This window comes from Thamnophis elegans, chromosome 5, assembly GCF_009769535.1.
Source record: "Thamnophis elegans isolate rThaEle1 chromosome 5, rThaEle1.pri, whole genome shotgun sequence".
NCBI lineage: Eukaryota > Metazoa > Chordata > Lepidosauria > Squamata > Colubridae > Thamnophis > Thamnophis elegans.
The window spans coordinates 66,253,313-66,275,683 of record NC_045545.1 but is presented as its reverse complement, the minus strand read 5'-3'; the positions used below and the strand labels follow the sequence as shown (position 1 = coordinate 66,275,683).

General features: G+C 37.5%; 2 protein-coding genes across 2 annotated transcripts in view; one reads left to right on the top strand and one right to left on the bottom strand.

The window, feature by feature from the left end:
• The window catches only part of TRPC4AP (transient receptor potential cation channel subfamily C member 4 associated protein), a 36,345-nt gene extending 33,686 nt beyond the window's left edge, over window positions 1-2,659 (top strand). Inside the window, exon 19 of the mRNA XM_032217994.1 lies at window positions 141-2,659. Within this exon, the coding sequence (XP_032073885.1) occupies window positions 141-278 (138 nt within the window). The 3' untranslated portion in view covers window positions 279-2,659. The remainder of the gene's footprint in view (window positions 1-140) is intronic.
• Window positions 2,660-3,956: 1,297 nt separating this feature from the next.
• Window positions 3,957-22,371, bottom strand: part of MYH7B (myosin heavy chain 7B) — a 47,550-nt gene continuing 29,135 nt past the window's right edge. The window contains exons 20-42 of the mRNA XM_032218596.1: window positions 22,012-22,129; window positions 21,112-21,235; window positions 20,503-20,639; window positions 19,905-20,160; window positions 19,091-19,333; window positions 18,490-18,666; window positions 18,124-18,269; window positions 16,884-16,974; window positions 15,157-15,546; window positions 14,108-14,234; window positions 13,067-13,185; window positions 11,990-12,186; window positions 11,100-11,449; window positions 9,880-10,004; window positions 8,840-8,955; window positions 8,196-8,388; window positions 7,241-7,444; window positions 7,004-7,129; window positions 6,279-6,449; window positions 5,872-5,976; window positions 4,729-4,824; window positions 4,197-4,352; window positions 3,957-3,980 (exon numbers count right to left, since the gene is read on the bottom strand). Coding sequence (XP_032074487.1) covers window positions 3,957-3,980; window positions 4,197-4,352; window positions 4,729-4,824; window positions 5,872-5,976; window positions 6,279-6,449; window positions 7,004-7,129; window positions 7,241-7,444; window positions 8,196-8,388; window positions 8,840-8,955; window positions 9,880-10,004; window positions 11,100-11,449; window positions 11,990-12,186; window positions 13,067-13,185; window positions 14,108-14,234; window positions 15,157-15,546; window positions 16,884-16,974; window positions 18,124-18,269; window positions 18,490-18,666; window positions 19,091-19,333; window positions 19,905-20,160; window positions 20,503-20,639; window positions 21,112-21,235; window positions 22,012-22,129 — 3,791 coding nt within the window. The remainder of the gene's footprint in view (window positions 3,981-4,196; window positions 4,353-4,728; window positions 4,825-5,871; window positions 5,977-6,278; window positions 6,450-7,003; window positions 7,130-7,240; window positions 7,445-8,195; window positions 8,389-8,839; window positions 8,956-9,879; window positions 10,005-11,099; window positions 11,450-11,989; window positions 12,187-13,066; window positions 13,186-14,107; window positions 14,235-15,156; window positions 15,547-16,883; window positions 16,975-18,123; window positions 18,270-18,489; window positions 18,667-19,090; window positions 19,334-19,904; window positions 20,161-20,502; window positions 20,640-21,111; window positions 21,236-22,011; window positions 22,130-22,371) is intronic.

The window sequence follows — 22,371 nt, the reverse complement described above, 5'->3', positions numbered from 1 at the left end:
CGGGCTGCCATATTTTGAACTAACTGAAGCTTCCAGATCCTTTTCAAGAGCATATAGAACCCCACTGGTACTACTGGCAAGCCACATTCCAGAGACATTTGTTTTGTTTGTGCTTACTTTTCTTTCTTTTCCCTTTACAGAGTTCATGTATTAGTTTTTCCTATTGGAAAGAGACTGTGTCTGTTCTGCTTAGTACGGATCAAACATCACCTTGTGCCATAGTTAGCTACATTGATGAGCCGTACATGGAGATTGACAGAGACTTCACTGAAGAGTAACACCACCAGTTCTCACTTCCAGTGGACAATACCTCAGAGGGAATCTTGCAGACGTTGGATTTTCAGGGATATGCTGTGTGCACAAACTCGGAACTATGGAATATTACTATCTTAATGTATTTTCTTCCCTTGCCCCACCGCCCTCTTTAAAGAGCAGGATTTCACAAACTTGAAACGCATCACATATTCAGGGAAATCTGCATACTATTTGGAATTGTCTACAAAAAAAAAAGTCCACTTTTCCAGGCTCATTATGACTAGAAGCCTTTGAGCTTGGTAGGTGGAATCTTTCCAATATGCAAGGGTTAGCTGTGATTTTCCTTCTGGTAACCCAAATTAGAAGTTAAAAGGAGAGGTAATTTCCTAAGCTGGTTTTATGAGCACACCTAACGTACACCAGCCACTCTTAAGTCACCATAAAAACTTGGCTCCTAATTTTTCACATTTTTTTCCTTTGTTTTGCATTTCAAGAGGATCATGTGTGCAATTCACTTTTAAATACATAAAAATAATGGCGTGTCCTTTTTCTCTGCAAATGATTTTAGAAATGTTTCCTACTAAACTGTCCCATTCTCCTCTTTGGTTCACTGTATTATTGCATTCAGAAGTATCTCTCTGGTCTGTGGATTTGTCTTCAATTGACTTTTACAGTGCTGTCTAGAACAGGTATATATTACAGTGATGGAAGTAGTTGGCTTTTTTCCCTGGCTTTATTTGTTTGCTTGCTTGTTCATTAGGTTTACAGATACAATCAGTGGAAAAACAAGGAAGAATAAAAAGAACACAAAGGAAATTGAAAGAGTTTACTTACAAGCTTTGTAAAACTAACCAAATAAATTTCCAAATGATATTGATATAAATCTATGTATAGTTTTCAGATTATTAAAATTAGTGTTTCATAAAATAACAACAGCTATCAGTATGAATCAGATTGTAAATTAAAGAATACAAACATTTCTCCCTGATCTAAGAAATGTGAATTTAACCAATCCTAAAAAGATTAAATATTAGTCTAATATATAGGTTTATATCCAAATATTTTTGAAATATTTAATCAGTGCTTTCAAGTCTCCTTTTCATCTCCTTTTTCTTTTCTTTTTATTGTTCCATTTCATTGTATCTGTAAATCTAATTGACAAAAAAGGGAATGAGAGCAAATAAATTAAAAATTTATACATTTTTTTCTAAATTCTGCAGTCTGGCCATTTTGTTAATAAACAGTGCAAATGGAGTTTTCTTCCACAGTACTGTATTGCTTTTGCTGAATATAAAATCTACTGTTGAACAGAAAGGTGTACTAATTTGCATTCTGGAAACAGAGGCATCAGCTAAAATGACAGAATTAGCACCATCCGTTCTGATGTGTATGTGCCCACACACCAGAACAATATATATAATATATATTGTTCCTAATGTGTAATAGTAACTGGAAGTTGTCTAGTCTACTACTGATACTTGTATTTCATATGGGGTGAATTATTCAGTAAATATGAAACTTGCTGTTGTAACTGCCAGTGTTTAAACAAGTTAGTTGGAAGACAGCTGGTGTTTGATTTCAGAAACTTTTTTTTAATAAAAGCTTCATTACGACATTGTGCTCAAGCACTTAATGGAATTTATGAAGCATTAGAACAGCCTTTTTTGTCCTTAAACTTTTCAACTATTCTTTCATATACATTTACAATTTTATAGCATTTTACCTTAAACAGAATAGATCCCTGAAAAGCCTCTTGGTTGTATTCTGTTAAAAATTTATCCTTTTTATTGGACTTGGCCATTAGAAATGTAATTAGAAATGCAATAGCAAGAAATATCCATGAAACCTACAATACTTGAAAGTAAGCTATCTGTTTCCCCATTCACATTTGCTGTGCATGCGCTATAGCACCTTATTTTTGGGCAAAAGTAATAGAAATAACAGATCTCTTGTGGTTGATTTGCATACAAAATTATTAAGGTATTTACTGGGGACAAAGACGGTGTCCATTTGTTTTAATGATAAGAGCCGTGTCAAGAAAGCCCGACTGCTCCGTAATTGTCTAATTGTCAATCTATTACCTGAACAAAACAGCACTTTATTAAGGTTATCTTTATTGTTTTATCCTTTATGGCTTGTCAGAAATAAAATGGAAACTTTGGAGTAAATCATGTATCTTGCTTTAAAGGAATCTCTTAAGGGTATGTTTAAACTGGTTTCTCCAGTGGCCCTCTATTCCATTATACATCTGATGCCTCTGGAGAATGTCATTCAAGAATTTTAGTTGGACAAGTTTTGAGAGAGTCAGCTTCTACAACATCCTCACCCTCAATCCTAGGTCATTGTAGTGACTCTGTAATTGTAGTAAACTTTCAGGATTCAAATGCCTTTTGATTAGAATTGAAACATCAGCACAGTAGGGTCATAGTCTACAAAAATGAATTCTAAGTACCTAATACATACATATGTCTTGCCTTTGAATGTCCATACTTCTTTTTACTAATCAATTTGGCTTTCAGTGACACTGCTGTCACTAAAAAAAAAAATACTTAGCTACTCTGAGGATGATTTACCTATCATGCTGTGTATTTATTTCTGGCTTTTCAGTGTAGTCAATTCCAAAGAGTTGGGTTGGAGGTTTTGGCTCAGGGTGTATTATTGGCCTTTTGGTTCCTTACAGGGAAACCCGAGTGCCCGTGTTCCTCTTCCACAACTACTGCTGTAGATTTTCTTTGTGTATGATGAGAAACTACAGTAGCCTTGGATTAAATATAAATTGCGTTGAGGAGCAATAGGTGGCAAATCACATTTAAATGTGGCTGTTTAAAAAAGGGAAATTGCTGAAGGAATGGAACTGTTTTGTGGCAAAAAGGCAACTCCCCTAGCCAGCAAATGTTTCTGGACATTTAATTATTTCACACAAATTAATGTTCATGCTGCCCAGATTAATACTGACTTACTAACACAACATAAATGTATTAAATGGAATAAAGAATTCTATTTTAAAACATGTCTCGAGAAATATCATTCAAAGAATTGCAGTTTGAGCTTGTTGTTAAAAGGTAGATCAATCAGGAATTTATAGCAGCAGGTCGCCAAGACTGTTAAATGTTCCTCATGTTAGGCTGTGATAGCCAAATTCTGAAAGTCTGGTTACACCAGAGATTTTTTTTAATGCAAGTCATAAAATGCTTTATTTTAGAAATACTTATTCCTTAAATAATAATGTTAATCTCGAAAGATGCTGCCATACTCTTTCCGCATTTGAGGTTTGGCCATAAATAAGATATAAGACAAAGTTCCATTTTTTTTAAAAAAAGCCTCATAGGAAGACATTCTACAGTTGAATATTCTCAAAAGAAGTTACACACTTTCCATCATGAGAACTAGACTTTATTTATTCACTACGTATACAGAAATGACTGTTGCAGCCATTATACAGACATATTCATCGATGAGATGTTATACTGGAGTTTCTTATTCTTCGTGCTGTTAACAATAATTAAAAAATAAAGTTACACTCCTGTTTGATTGCTACAGATAACTTCTCGGAGCCCCCTCTCCCTCTTTCATGAAAAATGGTTTCAATTGTTTTGTGGGTTGGATCTTCCACATCAGAATACAATGATGTTTATCACTATTGTATTCTGATTACACATTACATTGTTGAAAGCTCAAACTCAGCCTGTGATACATGGCTTTCATGCTTCAAGATTTTTGTCTGACTAAGCAAGCAAAAACAGAGAACACATTCATCTTTCTCATGCCCTGTGTCCCAGCCATCCTTCCTGCTATCTATTCCCTGATTTATACATTGGTTACGGCTGAATAGTGTTTAGTGAAGCCAATGAAATCACATCACATAAAGAGCTAATGTGTGTTCCCCAACAGTTTATCCATTAAGGAATGAGACTGACGGGGAGATAATTATCATGCTTTACCTCAGGCAACATTTTTCTCACCTTCAGAGGAACTTCCCTAGTGCGAGAACGCAGCTTGTTCACTTGCGTCTCTGCAATATCTGCTCGTTCCTCAGCGTCATCAAGCTCATGTTGCACTTTGCGGTATTTGACCAGGTTGGAGTTGGCTTGTTGCTCCTATAAATAGAAGATGGAATTTGATGTAGTGGAACCAGGTATTGGAAAAATTCTTGGCTGCACTAAATGACTGAGGAATTATGGCAAACAATGTTCTAGGCATACGAAAGGTTTGGCACATTTTCGCTAGTAGTAGGAACACTAATGCCTCTTTAATCCAGAAAGATAAGGTGTAGAGCCAAGGGAGTTGGTTTTCCTAAGTACTTTGGAGGAGTCTGAATTTCTAAAGTGTCATTTTAGAATTGTATTTTTAAATTAGATTTCTGCACAGTAATACAGACAAATAGATGATTAAGGGTTTTTACAGAGCCAAAGGAAACTAATTGACTAGGACTAGCATTTTGTTGCCTTTTAAATTGCTGGAATCCCTACTTACTGCCTCCTCAAACTGACGCTTGTAGCTCTTGACTTTGCTCTGCAACTTGTCAATCAGTTCCTGCATTCGTGCCAGGTTCTTCCGGTCTTCTTCAGTCTGAAATGTAATAATCAGATATCTGGTTCACCCCATATATGTTACCATATGACTATAAAAGTGTAATCTTTCTGATAAAACTTGATATAGTGGACCTTGGTTTAGTGGATTTCCAAAATAATGAGCTTTTTTTTTCATTTTAACTCCATCCCCTCTCATCCATCAAATTGAGGTTTTGTTTTATTGCAAGTGATGCCATTTTACATGAGCTATGTAATTACACAAGTAAATTGATTCAAAGGATGTACATTTGGGTTTAACATAACAAATTTAACAGATAGTTGGATTTAATAGACATACCTTCCCTCTAATTGGGTAGCTAAACTGAGATTCTACTCATATTCCATAGAAGAAATTTCTGAAGCACTCTTTCACTTGCTGGAAATATGTCCTCCCCCTTCCTGATTTATCTATAGATATGTAGGTGCCGATTTATGACCCAGATTGTTGGAGGCAATATGCTGACTCTGTAAACTGCTTAGAGAGGGCTGTAAAGCACTGTGAAGCAGTATATAAGTCTAAGTGCTATTGCTATTTTGAGCAAAGAATTCAAATTTGGTTCCTATTACTGAGCTTTCCTTTAATTGATAGAAATATACTGGAGAAGATGACATGGGAAAAATATAGTTTGATTTGGAAACACAATAAGATAATTTTGTGAAAGATCTCTAGCCTAAGTCTTGGTTTTTTGTACTATTTACTCAAACCTAGATGTTTTGGTCAATAGCTTTAAAGGAGAATTGATCTTGTTAGCTGTGCAAACCAATTGATAATCATGTAGCCAAAGTGATCAGTTTTGTCTGTGAAATAAAATTACAAATCCAAATTAGACTGAGGACAATACTTGCTCTCATTCCAAATGAAACAATCTTGGAGTTTGCTATCTCCTGAAGGACTTTGAATTATGCTAAAATGATGGGATATCTGCAGGCAAAAGGAGAAGTTTCATTTTTGTATAATGCTCCCCCTATGTTTTTTGTTGATTTCACCCTATGTGTTAATGAAAATGGATCTGAGGATTCGATGTGAAGATGATGAAATTTGTACCTGATAAGTCAATTCTTTGACTCTTCGCTCATACTTGCGAATGCCCTTCTGAGACTCTGCATTCTTCTTCTGTTCTATATCCAACTCACCTTCTAGTTCTCGTACCTGAATAAGATCAAACAGTAGAGTTAAGTTCTTCCTTGGCTCAGAAAACAAAGAATTATATTGTTTGTCATATGCTGGATATGTACATAGGATATTAATGGACTACAACATGACGAAGGATTATTGCCTCTACAGCAGAGGTTTGTGAGTATGATTTTATTTAACTTTAAATGATTTCAGACCTCACTGAATCCAAACTTTTAATAACCCATCATGTCTAGTTTTATTGGGAACATTGGCCACATAATCCACAAGAAATTAGGTTCTTGCCAGAAAAAGTAGTTGTCCTTTGAAATACTAACCCTGGCTTCCAGTTTCTGAATCTGCTTCTTGCCCCCTTTAAGGGCAATCTGCTCGGCTTCATCCAGCCTCATTTGTAGATCTTTGATGGTCTGTTCCATATTTTTTTTCATCCGTTCCAGATGGGCACTTGTATCTTGCTCTTTCTTCAGTTCCTCTGCCATCATGGCTGCCTGATAGTGACAACAGCCAAAACACTCATGTAGCATTAAAACTAGCTACTGTGACTGATTATGAAAATTACAACTAACTGATCTGGAGGGCGCTAGTTTGAGATAAGCTGGCTTACAAGTTCAGTAATATCTGATCCTGCTGCCAGATATTAGATATTGCCAAACGTTGAGTTCCCCATCAATGAAAGTTGCTAGATGCTACCAGTGGTGGGTTGCCAATTTTTTTACTATCGGTTCAGGCGCACCCCCATGCGCTCACTCATGTGCGCTCACTCATGTGTGATGCTCCTGCACATGCGCAGAAGCATCCGGACAGGTGGGCAGAGCCTCCCACCGCTGCTACTACCGTTTCACCCGATCCAGGCCGAACTGGGAGCAATCCACCTCTGGATGCTACTCAAATACCCATTTTCATTGTGTATTTGCTATTAAGCTCCATAGAAAAGAATTCTGGGAAACACTGGGAAAGGAAACTGCCACACCAGTAAAGGCCTATATGAAGAATCAGTGTAGCCCTCACAATAGTCCCACCCCTGCTCTTTTAGGCCCCTTACATCAGTGATGGCTTTTTTAGCCTTCTCTTCAGCATTTCGACATTCTTGCACTGCGTCTTCCACTTCAGTGCTCAGCTGTGAAATGTCTGTCTCCATCTTCTTCTTCTGATTAATCAGGCTTGTGTTCTGGTTGGGAAGAGAAGAGTTAACCATGAAAATGCTCCCACTTTTGCTTCCCATCTGGAACTGATTCCAATAGTGATTATCTCTGCTTGAAATGACTACTCTCCCGCTCACCTGGGTGTGTAATAGATTGACTCTTTCTGTTGCCTCTATAAGCTCCTGTTCAGCCAATTTCCTTCCACGTTCTGCCTGTTCCAAGGATGCCCGCAGCTCTTCCACTTCAGCCAGCAATAGGTTGTTACGCCTCTCCAAGGCACCTGCCTGCTCCTTCAGATCATCGTTATAGCGTAGAGTGTCATCCAGTTCAATCTGCAAATCCTGAGGAGGGTATCGAGGGAAGTCAGTTTTAACACAAGAAAAAATAAACATTGTTTTGCAAAACTCAATGAACCACTAAAAATGTCAAACAATGATTCCCAATAGTGAACATCAAGTAAGAGGGTGAGCTACCTGCAGCTTTTGGGCCACATTAAGATTTCCAGCCACCAGAGTGTCCCAAAATCACACTACCTTGTTACATACTGACAGCCAGTATGGTAGGTTCCACCAAGGTCCTCCAATCTGGCGGGAAAACACTTAAAGCTGATTGGCCAAGCCATTTGACAGCTCCCTATAAAAGGGCTAGCTGTCAAATGGAGCAGTGCTGGATTGTACATAATTCTAATAAAGAGCTGTTGTTTTGCCAGTAAGCCTGAGTCTCATCCATTCACCCGATTCAACATACCTCATGACAAAACTCCTGACTTTCTATTACATTTAGCTTCTTGGGACTGAAATAACATTCTTAACAGTGCATTAAGTTCCTAGCTAATAAATCCAGTCTGAGGGGAGAAACCAATTCCTCGGGGGGGGGGGGATGCTAACAGTTTTAGTTCTATCCCACAGTGGCTGTGACTGCACAGTGCTTTGTATTCTCTGTAGCCCTTGAAGACAGAAAAATAATAGCACATGTTACTTCCAAATAAAACTGCCACCCTTTAATATAAGGTGATAATCACTGAGAAGATTGGAAAAGGGAGCCCCAGCTGGCTGATAGACTACATTTACTTGAGAAATGATTCAGACAGACCTTCAGTTGGGATTGGAGCTGCCGCACCAGTTTCTGAGACTCAGCAGCCTGACGATTGGCATGACTCAACTGGATCTCCATCTCATTGAGATCTCCCTCCATTTTCTTTCGCAGCCTGACAGCCTCATTTCTGGCTTTGGCTTCAGCATCCAATGAAGCCTGCATAGAATCCATGGTTCTCTGATGATTACGTCTGGAAGAAAAAAGAAAAGGGTTTTAGTATGAGGCACTTAATTTGTTAGCCTGAGTGGTGCGGTGACGTAGAGTGGAGCTCTCGCCTCACAATCTGGAGGCTGTGAGTTCGATCCTAGGTAGAGGCAGATATTTCTCTCTCTGGGCACAATGAGAATGTACCTGAGGAACAAAACTCCGCACTGGCAATAGGAAGGGCATATGGCCAGTAAACACTCAGCTCCGTTCAGTTGTCTAAACTTCACCCCGCAAGGGATTATGGGGTCATTAAAAGAAGGATGATGACTTAATTCATTAGCCCAGTAACACTGAACCATCAATACAGCCTTGCTTTTTCAACAGTGCCTCTGAGAGTAGATTTCCTCATTTGTCATGAAAATCTTACAAGATAATATCACTACAATTCATCCTATAAAGTATATAACAGAATCGCCAATGTGTCATATTTCTACCTTAAATTTTCAAACTCTTCATCTTTCTCTGCCAGTTTCCTATCAACATCAGCTTTGATCTGGGACAACTCCAACTGGATGCGCAGGGTCTTGCTCTCCTCATGTTCCAGGGCTCCCTTAAGTCACAGAAATATAAATAGTGATAAATCTCAAGAGAAGTTCACTTCCCTTCAATGTACTATATTCTGATTGTGGATTGCTATCAACATTTCTGATCGCTATCTTCCTTTTTAATTTTTTCCTATTTTTTTAAGAGATCAATTTTCATAATTACATCTATTGACAAAGCCATGGTTGTGATTGATGAAAATTAAATTAAAATTAAAGTCCAAACAACTGGACACCATATTACTTGTCTGTAGATTAGACAAACATCTTTATAATATCTATTCATTCTCAGGCATTAGGAGATCTTTGTGGAAAATCTAGAAATACATTTTTCTGAGCTCTAGATGCCATGTCAGACCCAGATAATGGCCTGCTCCTACTGTAGTTTTATTTATTGGGCTTTAAATACTGGATCAAAGACACATGGAGAAAGTAGCAAAAGGCAACAGCCCAATTGGGACGAACAGGAAGAGGGTTTGTTACAGGTCCTGTTGGATAATTGCTCTACTTAAACCATAATCTTTTTTTAATCATGATTTGCTGAACAAACTGGTTTATGTAAAAGAAATCGACTTATTCTTCATTATATTTATACCAAGCCAATATACCCTCATAGTTCCGCCAATTCCTATTTCATTTTTACCTCATGTTACCCTATTCCCTTCACACCCAATTCTTTGCCGCCTCCATTGTATTTGGGAAGTGATTTGGATACTACTCATATTGCTTGGTATACAGGTCACATTTAAATATTTATTGACTATGGCACAACAAGATGGTTCACATACTGTGTTAAATCATAAACCATCGTTTACAGATCACTGTTGTGAATGCACTCAATATGTTGAATCCAAACCAAGTAAAGCATAATACCTGCTGATATGTCAAGTTTAAATAATAGCAAGGCTTACCGCGATCATTCAAGAGCTTACCTCAGCTTCCTCTAAGGCTGCTTGGATGTCATTCTTTTCAGTCTCCAAGCCTTTCTTCAGCTTCTCAAGTTCATGGATGGTTTTTCCACTCATGCTAATTTGATCAGTTAGGTCCATTATCTCCTCTGAAGAGACCAAGACAAATAGTATACACTTATTTGTAGTCTGGAAACTTAGGTAACCTCCACCTATTGTTTCCATTCTCTATTGTATTCAAAATCATATTTAATTTCTAGCCTATAAGGTTAAACTTGGTTATGCCATCAGAACAATTTCATGTCATTAGGGGTAATAGAAGGTTTTGATCACATTATGCTCCATTCATTGGTTTATAGAATGCTACCCTTTATTCCTACCTGCTATACATTTTGTATTAATAGAATCACTTAAACAATCACCAGACTAATCTATCTGTTTTTTCTTTCCTTAATAGTTATTAATGTCTAGGAAAAAGGAGTCAAAACTCACATCAAAGAAGGGAAATAAGAGTAAAATACTTATTATAGCTGAATGTAAGATTTTCATGCACACACAACTTGCTCCAAGGAGCACAAAGCATTTCTCCTTTTATTTAAAGTCCTATGAATTATACCCATCTAGAGATGGCAACTCTTCCAAGGGGACATAGTTATCTGGGAACAGAACATCAATCTAACATTATCCAACGTGTTATGGAGCTACAATATTGATATCAGACTTACAAAAATTTAAAAATACTGGCCCATCAATTTTCTACTCATTTTTTGATTAACTGGTTGGGATAAATAGATTATTGATCTATTTATTTATCTATTTAATGGACAACCCACCTGTAACCTCTCCCAATCCCATCTTTGCAGCGTTCCCCTTGAAATAATACCACAGATATATGGTTACAAACTTTCGAAGGACGTTTTTCCACTATTTTTCAGAAAATAAATCAGCCCCAAAATCACCTCAAAAAAACATCTTTGTTTGAAACTTTTCTCTTCCTTCTTTTATAGAAGCCAATTCATACAGTCAAGTAATAAACAACCTAGAATTGAATGTATAACTGAGCCATGCTGAATTAGGTATGGATAAACATACTGGCTTATATTACAAATAAATATATTTTAGAAAGCTGGTTTATTTCTTCTACTGTTTCTATCTTCTTGTTCTATATTTCTGCTTCTGCCTTCAGGATAATTTTTAAAAAAGTTATACTGTGCCATTTAGAAGTGATACAGCCTTGTCGATACCTTGCAGATTCTTGTTCTCACGCTTGAGAGTCTCTAGATTCTCCAGGGACTCTTCATAGGCATTCTTGAGCTTGAAGAGTTCTGTGCTCAGGCTACGGGACTCTTTCTGAGAAGACTCCAGCTCTGCTTGCGTTTCCTCATATTTCTGTTTCCACTCAGCAATGATCCTGTCAAAACCACGTTGTTTCTTGTCCAAAGCAGCAGCAGCTGAGTTAGCTCTCTCCAGGTCAATGGACAGATCCTCTATTTCAGTCTGAAGACGATGCTTGGTTTTCTCCAGAGAGGAACATTTGGCATGGGCTGCTTCCACAGCCTCCTCTGCCTCTTGTAGACGGGTGGCCAGCTTCTTCCTGAAATTTGCCAATCATGCTGATTAGATAGGGAAGTTATTGGAGCACACACTGGAGACCAAACTTCAGAAACCCTACTACTGGCGGCTCCCTGAGGGAGGGCCTTCTCTGTAGCTGCACCGGCCTTGTGGAACGAGCTACCCGCAGAGATCTGGACCCTTACCACTCTCCCGGCCTTCCGTAAAGCGACCAAGACCTGGCTGTTCCGGCAGGCCTGGGGCTGTTGATTAATATCCAGCCCCACTTGATTGAATGGATGATATATGAATTTTAATAATTGTATTTTTAAAATTTTTATATGTTTTTATTTTTGTTGTGAGCCGCCCAGAGTCCCAAGGGAGTGGGCGGCACACAAATCTTATTAAAGTTAAAGTTAAAGTTACTTCCATCGCATGGTGTCCTTCAACAAGTCCTAATATGGAATTTCCCCCTGCTTTAATTGCAAAAATGTTAATAGGCATTGCTGTGATACCAAAGTGCTTCCCTGTATCATAGATTCTCAGAATATACTTAGTGTGAATGACTATTACAGGAACTCACTTGGCTTCCTCTAATTCCTCTGTTCTCTGGATGGCATCTGTTTCATATTTGGTCCTCCACTGGGCCACTTCAGCATTGGCCTTGGACAAAGAGCGCTGGAGCTCCCCTTTGGCTTCCACCTCCTCTTCATACTGCTCCCGCAGAAGGTCACAGTCATGGCGGGATGCTTGCAAAGCATGAGCCAAAGCATTCTTGGACTGAAAAGTTGAAAATTGTTGGGATTAAAATAAAATCAATTCTTTATCAAGCAGTTAATACTTCCAACTCTCTCCATGTCAAATAAATTGGGATTTGATATGTTCCCATAGATGCATTTTGACAAGCATTGAGGTCTGGCTTGCTGCTGCCTATTTATCAGATGTATATGCTGCCCACTCCCATAATGACTCTATGAAGGTAATTATTTGTTAGGATAGCCATGGTTTATGAGAAAAATATGGATGTGTATAGTACACAGATCTGGTTTCTGCTGAACACAGAAATCAAAGACTAGCTATTCACATATTTGTTTCGCATTTATATAGTCACCCATCTCCCAAAACATGACTTTGGGAAGCATACAATTAAAAAAAACACTATATTTTTTTAACTCTTGGGGTTTTTTTCCTTCCACATTTTCAGATCAATGAAAATTTGGCTATTCTTATCTTGGCTTTGAGATGAGAAGGCATCTACCCAATGTTTATAGAGCCATTTTGTTTCATCAAGAATTGTTGATTCTTGTTTACTCACTAACATCATTTGAATGATATCAGCAAAGGAGAAAAATAAGTGCATATGTGGTAAGCAATCAGAATCTATAGTGCAGAATCTATGCAAACAATTAAATGACAAGGCAAGATTGCAAATGTTCCTCAAGTTTTGCAATGTTCAGAAATCCCCACTCTTACATTTCAAAGTAGTGTACAGCTTTAGTAATGGAGTAAAAATATACTATATCTAGACAAAAACCCTTCATTTTGTTGCTTAATTCATATACTCTGAGATTTGGCCTGGTTTTTAACAACATCAGTCTGAATCCAGTAAAATCAGCTGCTCATAACCACAGATCTAATCTCTATATGTTTAAATAATCACCTTGGTCTCTTCTTCTAGCTGCCTTTTGAGTTCCTCAATGGTTTGGGTAAATGATGTTTTGCCCCGACTCAGCTGGTTTATAAAAGATTCTTTCTCTTCGAGGAGCCGACTAAGTTCACCTGATTTTGTAAAAAATATATATATACATATCACGGTCAAATTTGTTCATCATAGTACTCATAGTTTACAATTGCTTTAGTATCAAAACTAGACACAGTAAATTTCAGGAATGGTCCTGAATTCCAATGGATATTCTGTGAGTTCAACAGAAAAATCGAAAACAGTATCTTTTCAAGAAAGTGAAAATAGTTGATAATGAATCAAAGCTGTTCTTATATTGTACATGGTTCTTAGTTACTCTGCCATGTTTGCTGTTATCATCCTGGGCTTTATGAGTATGCTGTCAGATCAGTTAAAAATTCATCTTTTCTTAACTAATGCTTAAGAAATGTTAATGAAACAATTACAGCAATACAATGTGAGCAATGTATATGCCCTCCCAGAAGTTAATGAAATACAGTAGTTCTGATTATTAATCAGGCTGGCCAAGATGGCCGGCAGTTGTATTTTATACAATTTTCTCCCCTAAAAACCTTCATCAGTGAGCCGTTCTATGGCTAAGAAATCACACATTATGCTCAAATCCAATACACAAAGATTTCTCTACAATTTCTGCTAATCACAGATTCAGGAGAAAACAACATTTGTATATCTCTGATAATTTCAAAAGGTAGCATTCCCATGACAGATCACAGTGGTTGAAATTCCCTCTTCTACCCACTTCTGGAATTGCACAAATTCCCTGTTTTGCTTGTCTGTTTTTTGTACCAAATCACATTTCTTCAAAGTTGTGCAGCAGTTTTAGTTCTTCATATGCCATAAGGTATATCAAGTATTAACATCAATAATCAATGCTATATTACTAGATTGATTTAATCTTAGGGAGACCCATTACAGCTGCTATTCAAAAGTAAAAACTGTTTTGATATATTTGACATCTTAGTCTTTTCCCAGGGTCTATAAAGTGTTTCTATAACATACCACTTTCAGTCTGCAGTCTGCCACGCTGGGTGCTCACTTCAGCCAACTGACGCTGGAGCTCATCCACTTTTGATTTGGCTTCACTTAGCTGATCCTCATACGTCCGGCAGAGTTTCTCAGCATTTGCCTGTAACAGGAAGAAAAAGTTTGGATACATCCTGGAATTGTCTAAGAATTAAATAATCAAGGAACAGGTCAGGTCTAGATTAAGAATTCTACTCCATGGTTCAACCTTTGGTATGATATTCATATGGTAGGTTTCTTAGCTTCCCAATTGAATACAAAACTGGGATCTATGAGTCATTCTAAGAAGAGTTAGCTACTATTTTTTTCCATCAGTCATTCAGAGTCCTGATCGGTAAAAGAAACTACTGGAATGCAGTGACGCTAAGTCATACAGAAAGTGGGAAGAACAGTTATTATAGTACCTGATTTCTGCATTAGATTCACCTGATCTGTACTTCCAAATTGAGGGAAGACAGTCATATTTTTTATCATATCAATTCTTTATTAGGAAAAATTAAGTTTTGTAATTTCTATAATTAATGTCAATTGATGTTTTTTAAAAAAACAAAAACTGGTTTATTTCTAGCTTTGTAACATTTATTCTGTTTTATGTTACCCGTAAGTAAGGTGGGCTAAAATTATGTTGAGCCAAAATCTGTTTTCAGTCTGTACTCTGGGATTATTTAACTATTATGACACTTTTTTTAACCAGGTCTGCTGGGTTGGTGTGTTTTTTTTACAGTCATTGAATCTAGAAACTTGATAAGAGGAGAAGACAAATTTTCTCAATACATTGTCTTTTGCATCAAAGATATGTTTTAAAGTTGCCAAGTTTGAGAAAGACTGGTTTAAACAGAAAAAACAAACTAGCATAGATCAAAGGGTTGACACAAAGCCCAAAATAGCAACTGTGGGAGGAATAAACCCTTCATCATACTGATAGCTCTTATACGAGACATTTACCCCACAATAACTCTCCCCTGCCATCCATTAATACACAAACAATACGTTTTCATAGAATTCCACACGACTCAACCATTCACCTTGTTCTTTGTGAGGTAGTCAATGTTGGAAGCTAGATCATCCACTTCCATCTTCAATTCGCTCTTCTCCTTTTCTAGCTTTTGCTTGACACGCTGCAAGTTGTCAATCTGCTCCCCCAGTTCAGCCACTGAGTCAGCATGCTTCTTGCGCAGGGTGGCAGCAGTTGACTCATGCTGCAAGGTGGCTTCTTCCAGGTCCCTGCGTAACTTCAAGAACTCTGCTTCACGTTTCTTGTTCAGCTCTATTTGGCAGGCTGTGGCACCACCCGCCTCTTCAAGCCGCTCACTCAGCTCTTCCAGCTCATGAGCTACTTCAGCTCTTTGCTTCTCCACTTTGGCTCTGGCAGCTCGTTCTGCTTCAAGCTCCTCTTCCAGCTCCTCAATTCGAGCCTGTCAGGAGATAACAAATGACAGGAACTACCAGAAAAATCTGTCTTTTTTCTGACAGTGTTGCTTATACCTTTTCTACCGGGACTTTCATTTGTGTTAAGTGTGGGATGAGTGGTAGATTAATATATACAAGTGTCGGAGCTGTCCGGCAGCTCCCTCTTTAAAGGGAGATCCCTTGAATGTTCCCGTCGGTTGCGAGAACCAATCCCTTTAAACTACAGACTTCCCATCTGACAGGTGGACCAGAGGGAAACCTATGCCCAAGATTTCCCTCTCCATTACCATATTCAACAATATGGATCACTTAACCCTAAATGCCCAGAATATTTAAAGTATACTGCAGCAGGCTACTTAAAAATCCTCGTTAGCTACATGGAATGTTTACCCATTTTGACTTTTGCAATAAATAATATGCTGGAGAGGTGGGAATACTTCAACTTTTCTTTCATTTGCACCATGAAAGGTTGCTGAAGTACTGCACTCTAACCTGCAGTGGTTAGAGTGTAGTACTGCAGGCTACTTCTGCTGATTGCCAGCTGACTGCAATTTGGCAGTTTGAATCTCACCAGGCTCAAGGTTGACTCAGCCTTCCATCCTTCCGAGGTGGGTAAAATGAGGACCAATTGTTGGGGGCAATATGCTGACTTTGTAAACCACTTAGAGAGGGCTGTAAAGGACTGCAAAGTGGTAGATGTCTAAGTGCTATTGCTATATAGAGTCTGATTACGAACTGCATGTCTCAAATCTAGAGCAAATTTAAATTTTATTTCCCTTCTTCATGACTCCAAATTTAGAAGTTCATCAATGCTAGTTCCAGGTTGAAAGAGAGTCAGAGAGTTCTTGGTGCTCTCTGAGCTTGTTGTTTTCTTGCAGATGTTTATTACCAAAGTAGGTGAAATCATTAGCTGCACTAGCACCCAGGACTCTTCAGTCATAGTAAGTCTTTCACCGGGAAACGTGGCTTCAGGGTTTTGCAGCTCCTCTTATAATAATTGATCAGATGATTTGTATATAATCAGATAAATGGATTTAACATAAAATCATTAAATAAGGACAGAGGAAGGTTCTCATCATTTATTTCATTTCTCTTTTGTATGGAGTAGGGTTGAGGGATTGTTTCCCCCTTTAGGGCCAACAGCTGATTGAGGAAGATAAACAGTTCTTTTCTCATTGTTTTCAGTGTTGAAACATCAGCAAAAGAAAAAAAACCTATTTTCAGACTGCTTTTGAGGGACTAGGAATAGAAATGATGGCACTATGGACAACCCATGAAGTAACCCAACTAAGATGGTCCATCTGCGGCCTCCATTTAAACAAACAAACACATACACACAAACCTGGAGTTCTTTAATTTTTTTCTGCAGCTGAATTCCAAGAAGCTGTTCATCTTCAATTCTTGAATTTAACTGGTTCATTTCAAAGTCTTTCCTATGAAAAAAATAAATAAATGTAACATATGCATCTTATACTCATGATGCTTGATTCTTTAACTAATGTGATAATTTGTGATGTTCGTATTGCTTTATTGCAAACAACAAGCTCAGAAAGCAACAAGGACTCCACAGTTCAACCCTGAGCTACATATAGACATAAATAAACAAACAAACAAACAAATAAATAAATAAAGGCAAAATAAGCATGCTAAATAGCTGCACTACAAAACCTTTCATCTTATCTTTTCTCTATTCTTCTAACCTGTCTGAATGAAACTTTTAATGGGAAATGGGAAAATCACTAAAAGCAAGAGAGGCAAGTCTTAATTAACAATAAGCATTTATGTTTCTCTAAAATCAGTAGTGCATAAAATTATCTTTTGGCTATCGTCCCAAATTGAACATTTCTCCTGCAAACAAAATTTTCAGTGCCTTTTGTTAACAACTGAATTATTACTTATACCAAACTGAACACATTTCCTGAAATATCTAAGGATGGAGATGTATTTCAGTTCCTGTTAATGATCTTTCTACCAAGTAATGATGAAGCAGACATCTTTGCAGCTGTTTGTTTTCCAAATCATATGAATCATTATGAACTGCATTTGAACAATGCCTCATATACAAGAGCTATCTTCTCAAGATGGCTTTAGGCAATGCAGTAGAAAAATAATTCTTTCTAGTCTGTTAGAATTGCTTCAGAGTTCTAAGGTGGAATAAGAGTGATTAAAACATTCACATTAGATAGCAGCACTTGATTCATAATATCTTCTGCCATTAGATTAAAGTAAAGAAAGCATTAAACTAAATGATAAAGTAAAAATAAAGAGAATATTATGTAGAGAACATTATTTAGAGAGCCAGTCTGGTTTAGTGATTAAGGCACAAGGCCAGAAAGCGGGAGGCTGTGAGTTCAAGTCTTGGCTTAGCCATGAAAGCCAGCTGTTGACTTTGGGTCACTCGCTTTCAACCCAACCCCCCCTCACAGAATTGTTGTGGGGAAAATAGAAGGTGGAAGGTGTGTTGGATATGTTTGCCGCTATGGGATACAAATAAATCAATCAAAATAAAACAGATAGCAGAGTACCCATAATGTGATTTGGTTCTCTGAATGTCTATTTACCATTTTGTGAAACATGCTTACTTTTTGAGTTTCTCCTCAAGTTGCTGCTTATCATTCTCCAGATCCATCACAGATTCTTGTGATAGTTTTAAATCGCCTTCTAGCTTGCGCTTTGCTCTTTCCAGGTCCATCCGTATCTTCTTTTCTTGCTCTAAAGCACTCTCCAGCTAGAAAGCACAAAAACCATAAAATAGTAAAAAAAAAAATGGCACATCATTGAAAAATGGACATAGGTATGAAAAATGCTCCAGGGGTTCCTTAAAAAAAGATATGGAGTTGCATCTAGTTATAATACTACAGATTGTCCACCCATGACATACAACATAATAAGATTAGACATGTGTTCTTCCATTGTGACCATCCGTTCATTGTCACATGTGTACTCACATCATCCACTTGCTGTTCTAGCTTGACTTTAGCCTTGGTTAGAGTATTGACTTTGTCCTCCTCAGCTTGAAGGTCATCCAAAGCTTGTTGGTGGGCCTCCTGTAGTGCCTTTTTCTCCTTGGTTAACTTAGCAATGACCTCATCCAAAGCAGCCATTTCTTCAATGAGATTTTTCACCTAGGATATGATTGGATAGCTTAAAGGGGTATATTCATAACATGGCAGAATGAAAATCTAAACGAAAGTGTAAAGCTAACCATATTAGTTCCAGATTTTGTTCGATGGTGGTTTTTATGAATCAAGAGAGAATGTTTGTAATTATGACTCAACCTTCCCAATAATCTACATCCAAAATGCATTATTTCTGCTATTTGAGATTGAAGAAAACAGAACTTTCTCCTGCTAGTAATATGCTTCAGAATCCTATGAAGAACTAAAATAGCTTAGTGCTCTTCAGAGATTTACCTGAGCTGTAAATTAATCTCAATAGTTAGATGTAGTAAATAATTTCAACTGCTACGGTTGAGTATACATTTTTATGCAGTATGTGAGCAATCAAGACTGTTTATGCTTTATTGTTATTTTTTCCAGTTTTGCTCACCTTGTTTTCTGTGGCATGCTTCTCCTTCTCCACTTTGGCCAGGGTGATCTCCAGGTCATCAATGTCTTTCTTCAATTCAGTACACTCATCCTCCAGTTTTCGTTTTTTAGCAGTCAACTCAGCATTCATTTCCTCTTCATCCTCCAGACGCTCCACCAGTTCTTTGGCTTTGGCTTCTAGCTGAATTTTGGTCTTAATCAAGAGATCACACCTGTCCTCTGCATCAGCCAAATTATCTTGCTCCTGTGAAGAACATCCAAAGCAGCATTTTACCACTCTAATAGTGGTTAGTAAAATCTCAAAACTGTACATAGGTGTATGAAAATGAATGTTAAAAGCTACGATTATTTTATAGGTTGTTGTCATTTATGAACATTTAAAAAGTGACTCTCACTTCAATTGAGTGCCTTCATCTTTCCCCTGGAACAAAAATCTGGCCCACACATTTGTGAAAGTTTAATCATAGGTACAGAGTTAGAAATGTTTGTAGATATATACACCTAGTTCTACCACTGAATATGAAGTGGTCTTATAGTTTTAGAACAGTGGTGTCAAATTGGTAGCCCATGGGCCGGATGCGTCACATACAGGCTATGCCCACCCCAGATCCATGAAGGGAAAAAACATCACAATACGTCATGTCACAGCAATGTGATGCCGTGAGTTTGACACCCATGCTTTAGAACATCTATTAAGTATGTAAAGAAATATCTGTCTGTAAATGTTTACTGTCATATTCGATCCGGGCTTTGACACAGAACATGCATTCAATGCCTAAGCGCATTTGGAATGCTTAACTACATAAGTTACTCACTGCTTGAAGTTGTAGAGACAAGTCATTCTTTTCCTGGATTATGCCAACTTGTTTCTCTTCCAGTTCCTTCCGTTTAGCTTCTGACTTCTCCAGAGCTTCCTTCAGTTTCTGCAATTCCTCTTTGAGGACAGCCAGGTCCTTCTCAGTCTGAGCTGACTTGAGGAGAGGCTTGATCTTAAAGAAGAGTTTCATCCAAGACCAGTTTTTCACAGCATTAAAAGCACGGATGTTCCACTGGATGGTGTAGAGTGCCTCTCTGTGAGGAATTAATAAAACATATTGAAAATGGAAAGCTATGGGATCAGAGGAAGTTCATATATGCCTCTGTCTAAACTTATGAAGAAACTGAAGATTCTGAGAGGAAAATAGAGAGAGAAGACAATTGAAAATACTGTGCTGTAAATTATATGCCAAATTAAAAAAAAGATCTTTAATGTTGCTTCTACTGAAAAGCAAAATATTGTTATTGAAATTTACAGGTACAGTAAAGAGAAAGGTACCTCACTCACAGAGTTGTCTCACTAATCAATAAAATTCATAATATCCCAAAGGATAACATGAAGCAAACGTATCTGCAGAGGTAATTTTGTTGTTATACCTTCTGGTGATGATTAACTTGTATTCAATTCGCATGAGGCGCCCACGCATCCTTGCCTGCAGAAGGGTTATAATCTTAGCCAGCCGTTCATCTCGCATCTCTTCCAATAGACCCAGCAAACCAGCTTTGAAAAATACCTGAAAAATTTATTAAATACTAAGGATGAAATTGATTTCATGTTTTTGAATAATATATTTCAACAATTCTGAACAATTCTTGTGCTAATTGTTTGCAATTAATTTTTGAGTTATTAATGAATCATAGTTAGAAGATATACTAGGCTTAATTCGCCATAAGCTACTTTGAGATTCTAAAATAGTCCTATTCAGAAACAAAATATCTCTAAATTTTATATTATATTTTATTTCTTTATGAAGTGTTTTAATTTATGTTTTGCTTATACAGTATATTTTCATTTCAGCTTTCTTCTTTATAGTAGATACTGACTATAAAGTGTATGAAGCTAACACTCAAGAAAAAAAACTGTAGTATATAAAAGGAAGAATATGAATCTTAGTTTAGACATAGATATTGTGTTCATCCTCAACATTTTTCCATTATTGTAAAATCAACTCATTCATTCATAAATGTTACTTGCACAGCAAATACCTTGGTATGTCCAAACTTATATTGGGTGTGGTCAATGTCCAAGGAGAACAGCAGTTTTTCTGTGGCCTTCCTGCTATCTACAAATTTATCCTCGGGTATTGCAGCTGGGTTCAAGATACGATAACTAGGAGGTAAGATTAACAGTTGAAGGAATCAACATTTAGAATCATGAGTATTTCTTCATGTAAGCTGCTTAGATTCTAAAATGACTTGTAAAGAAAGATCTGGAAAATCATGATTTTATTGGAATGAAGAATTAAATAATATATTAAATCAGGTGTGTGTTTCTGCCAGTTCGCCCCGGTTCTTGGCCCCCGATGTGAGGTTGGTCCCAACCCTCCTATCTTTTTGTAAGGGCCTAAAGACGTGCCTCTGCCAGTTGGCTTAAGGCCCAGAGGGAGAACAGCGCAATGGAGGTGGTTGGTTGAGTCATAACAAATCCCCCCTCCCCCCAACTCTGTTCCCACCTTCCCTATGTGTCCTTGATTTTAATGTCTGATTTAAACTTTTTATATTTTAACTGAATATGTAGCTGCAAGTTACTCAGAGTTGCCCTACAGTAAGATGAGAAGCCAATAAATTTTATAAATAAATAAATAGTAGGATACTTTCCGAAATCCAAGCTTTCTTCCAATGGCTAGATTCCACAACTTTACCACCTACTTAATGTTCCTAGCAGGAGAGAAATGCTAGTATCTTTACAAAGTATTTTTTTTTTAGTATTTTATTAGGATTTATAGGCCGCCCTTTTCCCTAAGGGGACTCAGGGCGGCTTACAATCAATTAGGGAGGGGGTGCAATTCAAAATAAACAATATGTGAGCAAAATAAAATAATAAAAACACAACTTGCAATCAACATTCAACACTCGGGAAAGAAGGAAAGAAGATGGGCTGGTTACCGCTGCTTGAAGTCAGCATAGAGGATCCTATTTGGAAACCCTTTCCTACAGATGCGAATGCCTTCAAGGACACCATTACACCGCAGCTGATGCATCACCAGGAAAGGGTCCATGGCGCCTGCACAGGGGGGAAAAAAGAGAAGGTATCTTCAGCAATAACAACCTCTTCTCCAAACTAAAAAAGCTTAATCCTGAATAAGGTCATAAAATGGAGGGAAAATACATGAAATACTGTCCAATTAAACAGTCATAGTTACTAAAAACAAGGAAATGGAAGATTTAAAAGGTGAGAAAAGAAATTAATACCTTTTCACCCTGACTGAAAGCACAGTTATCTAAATACTGGTGTTTAAAATGGTC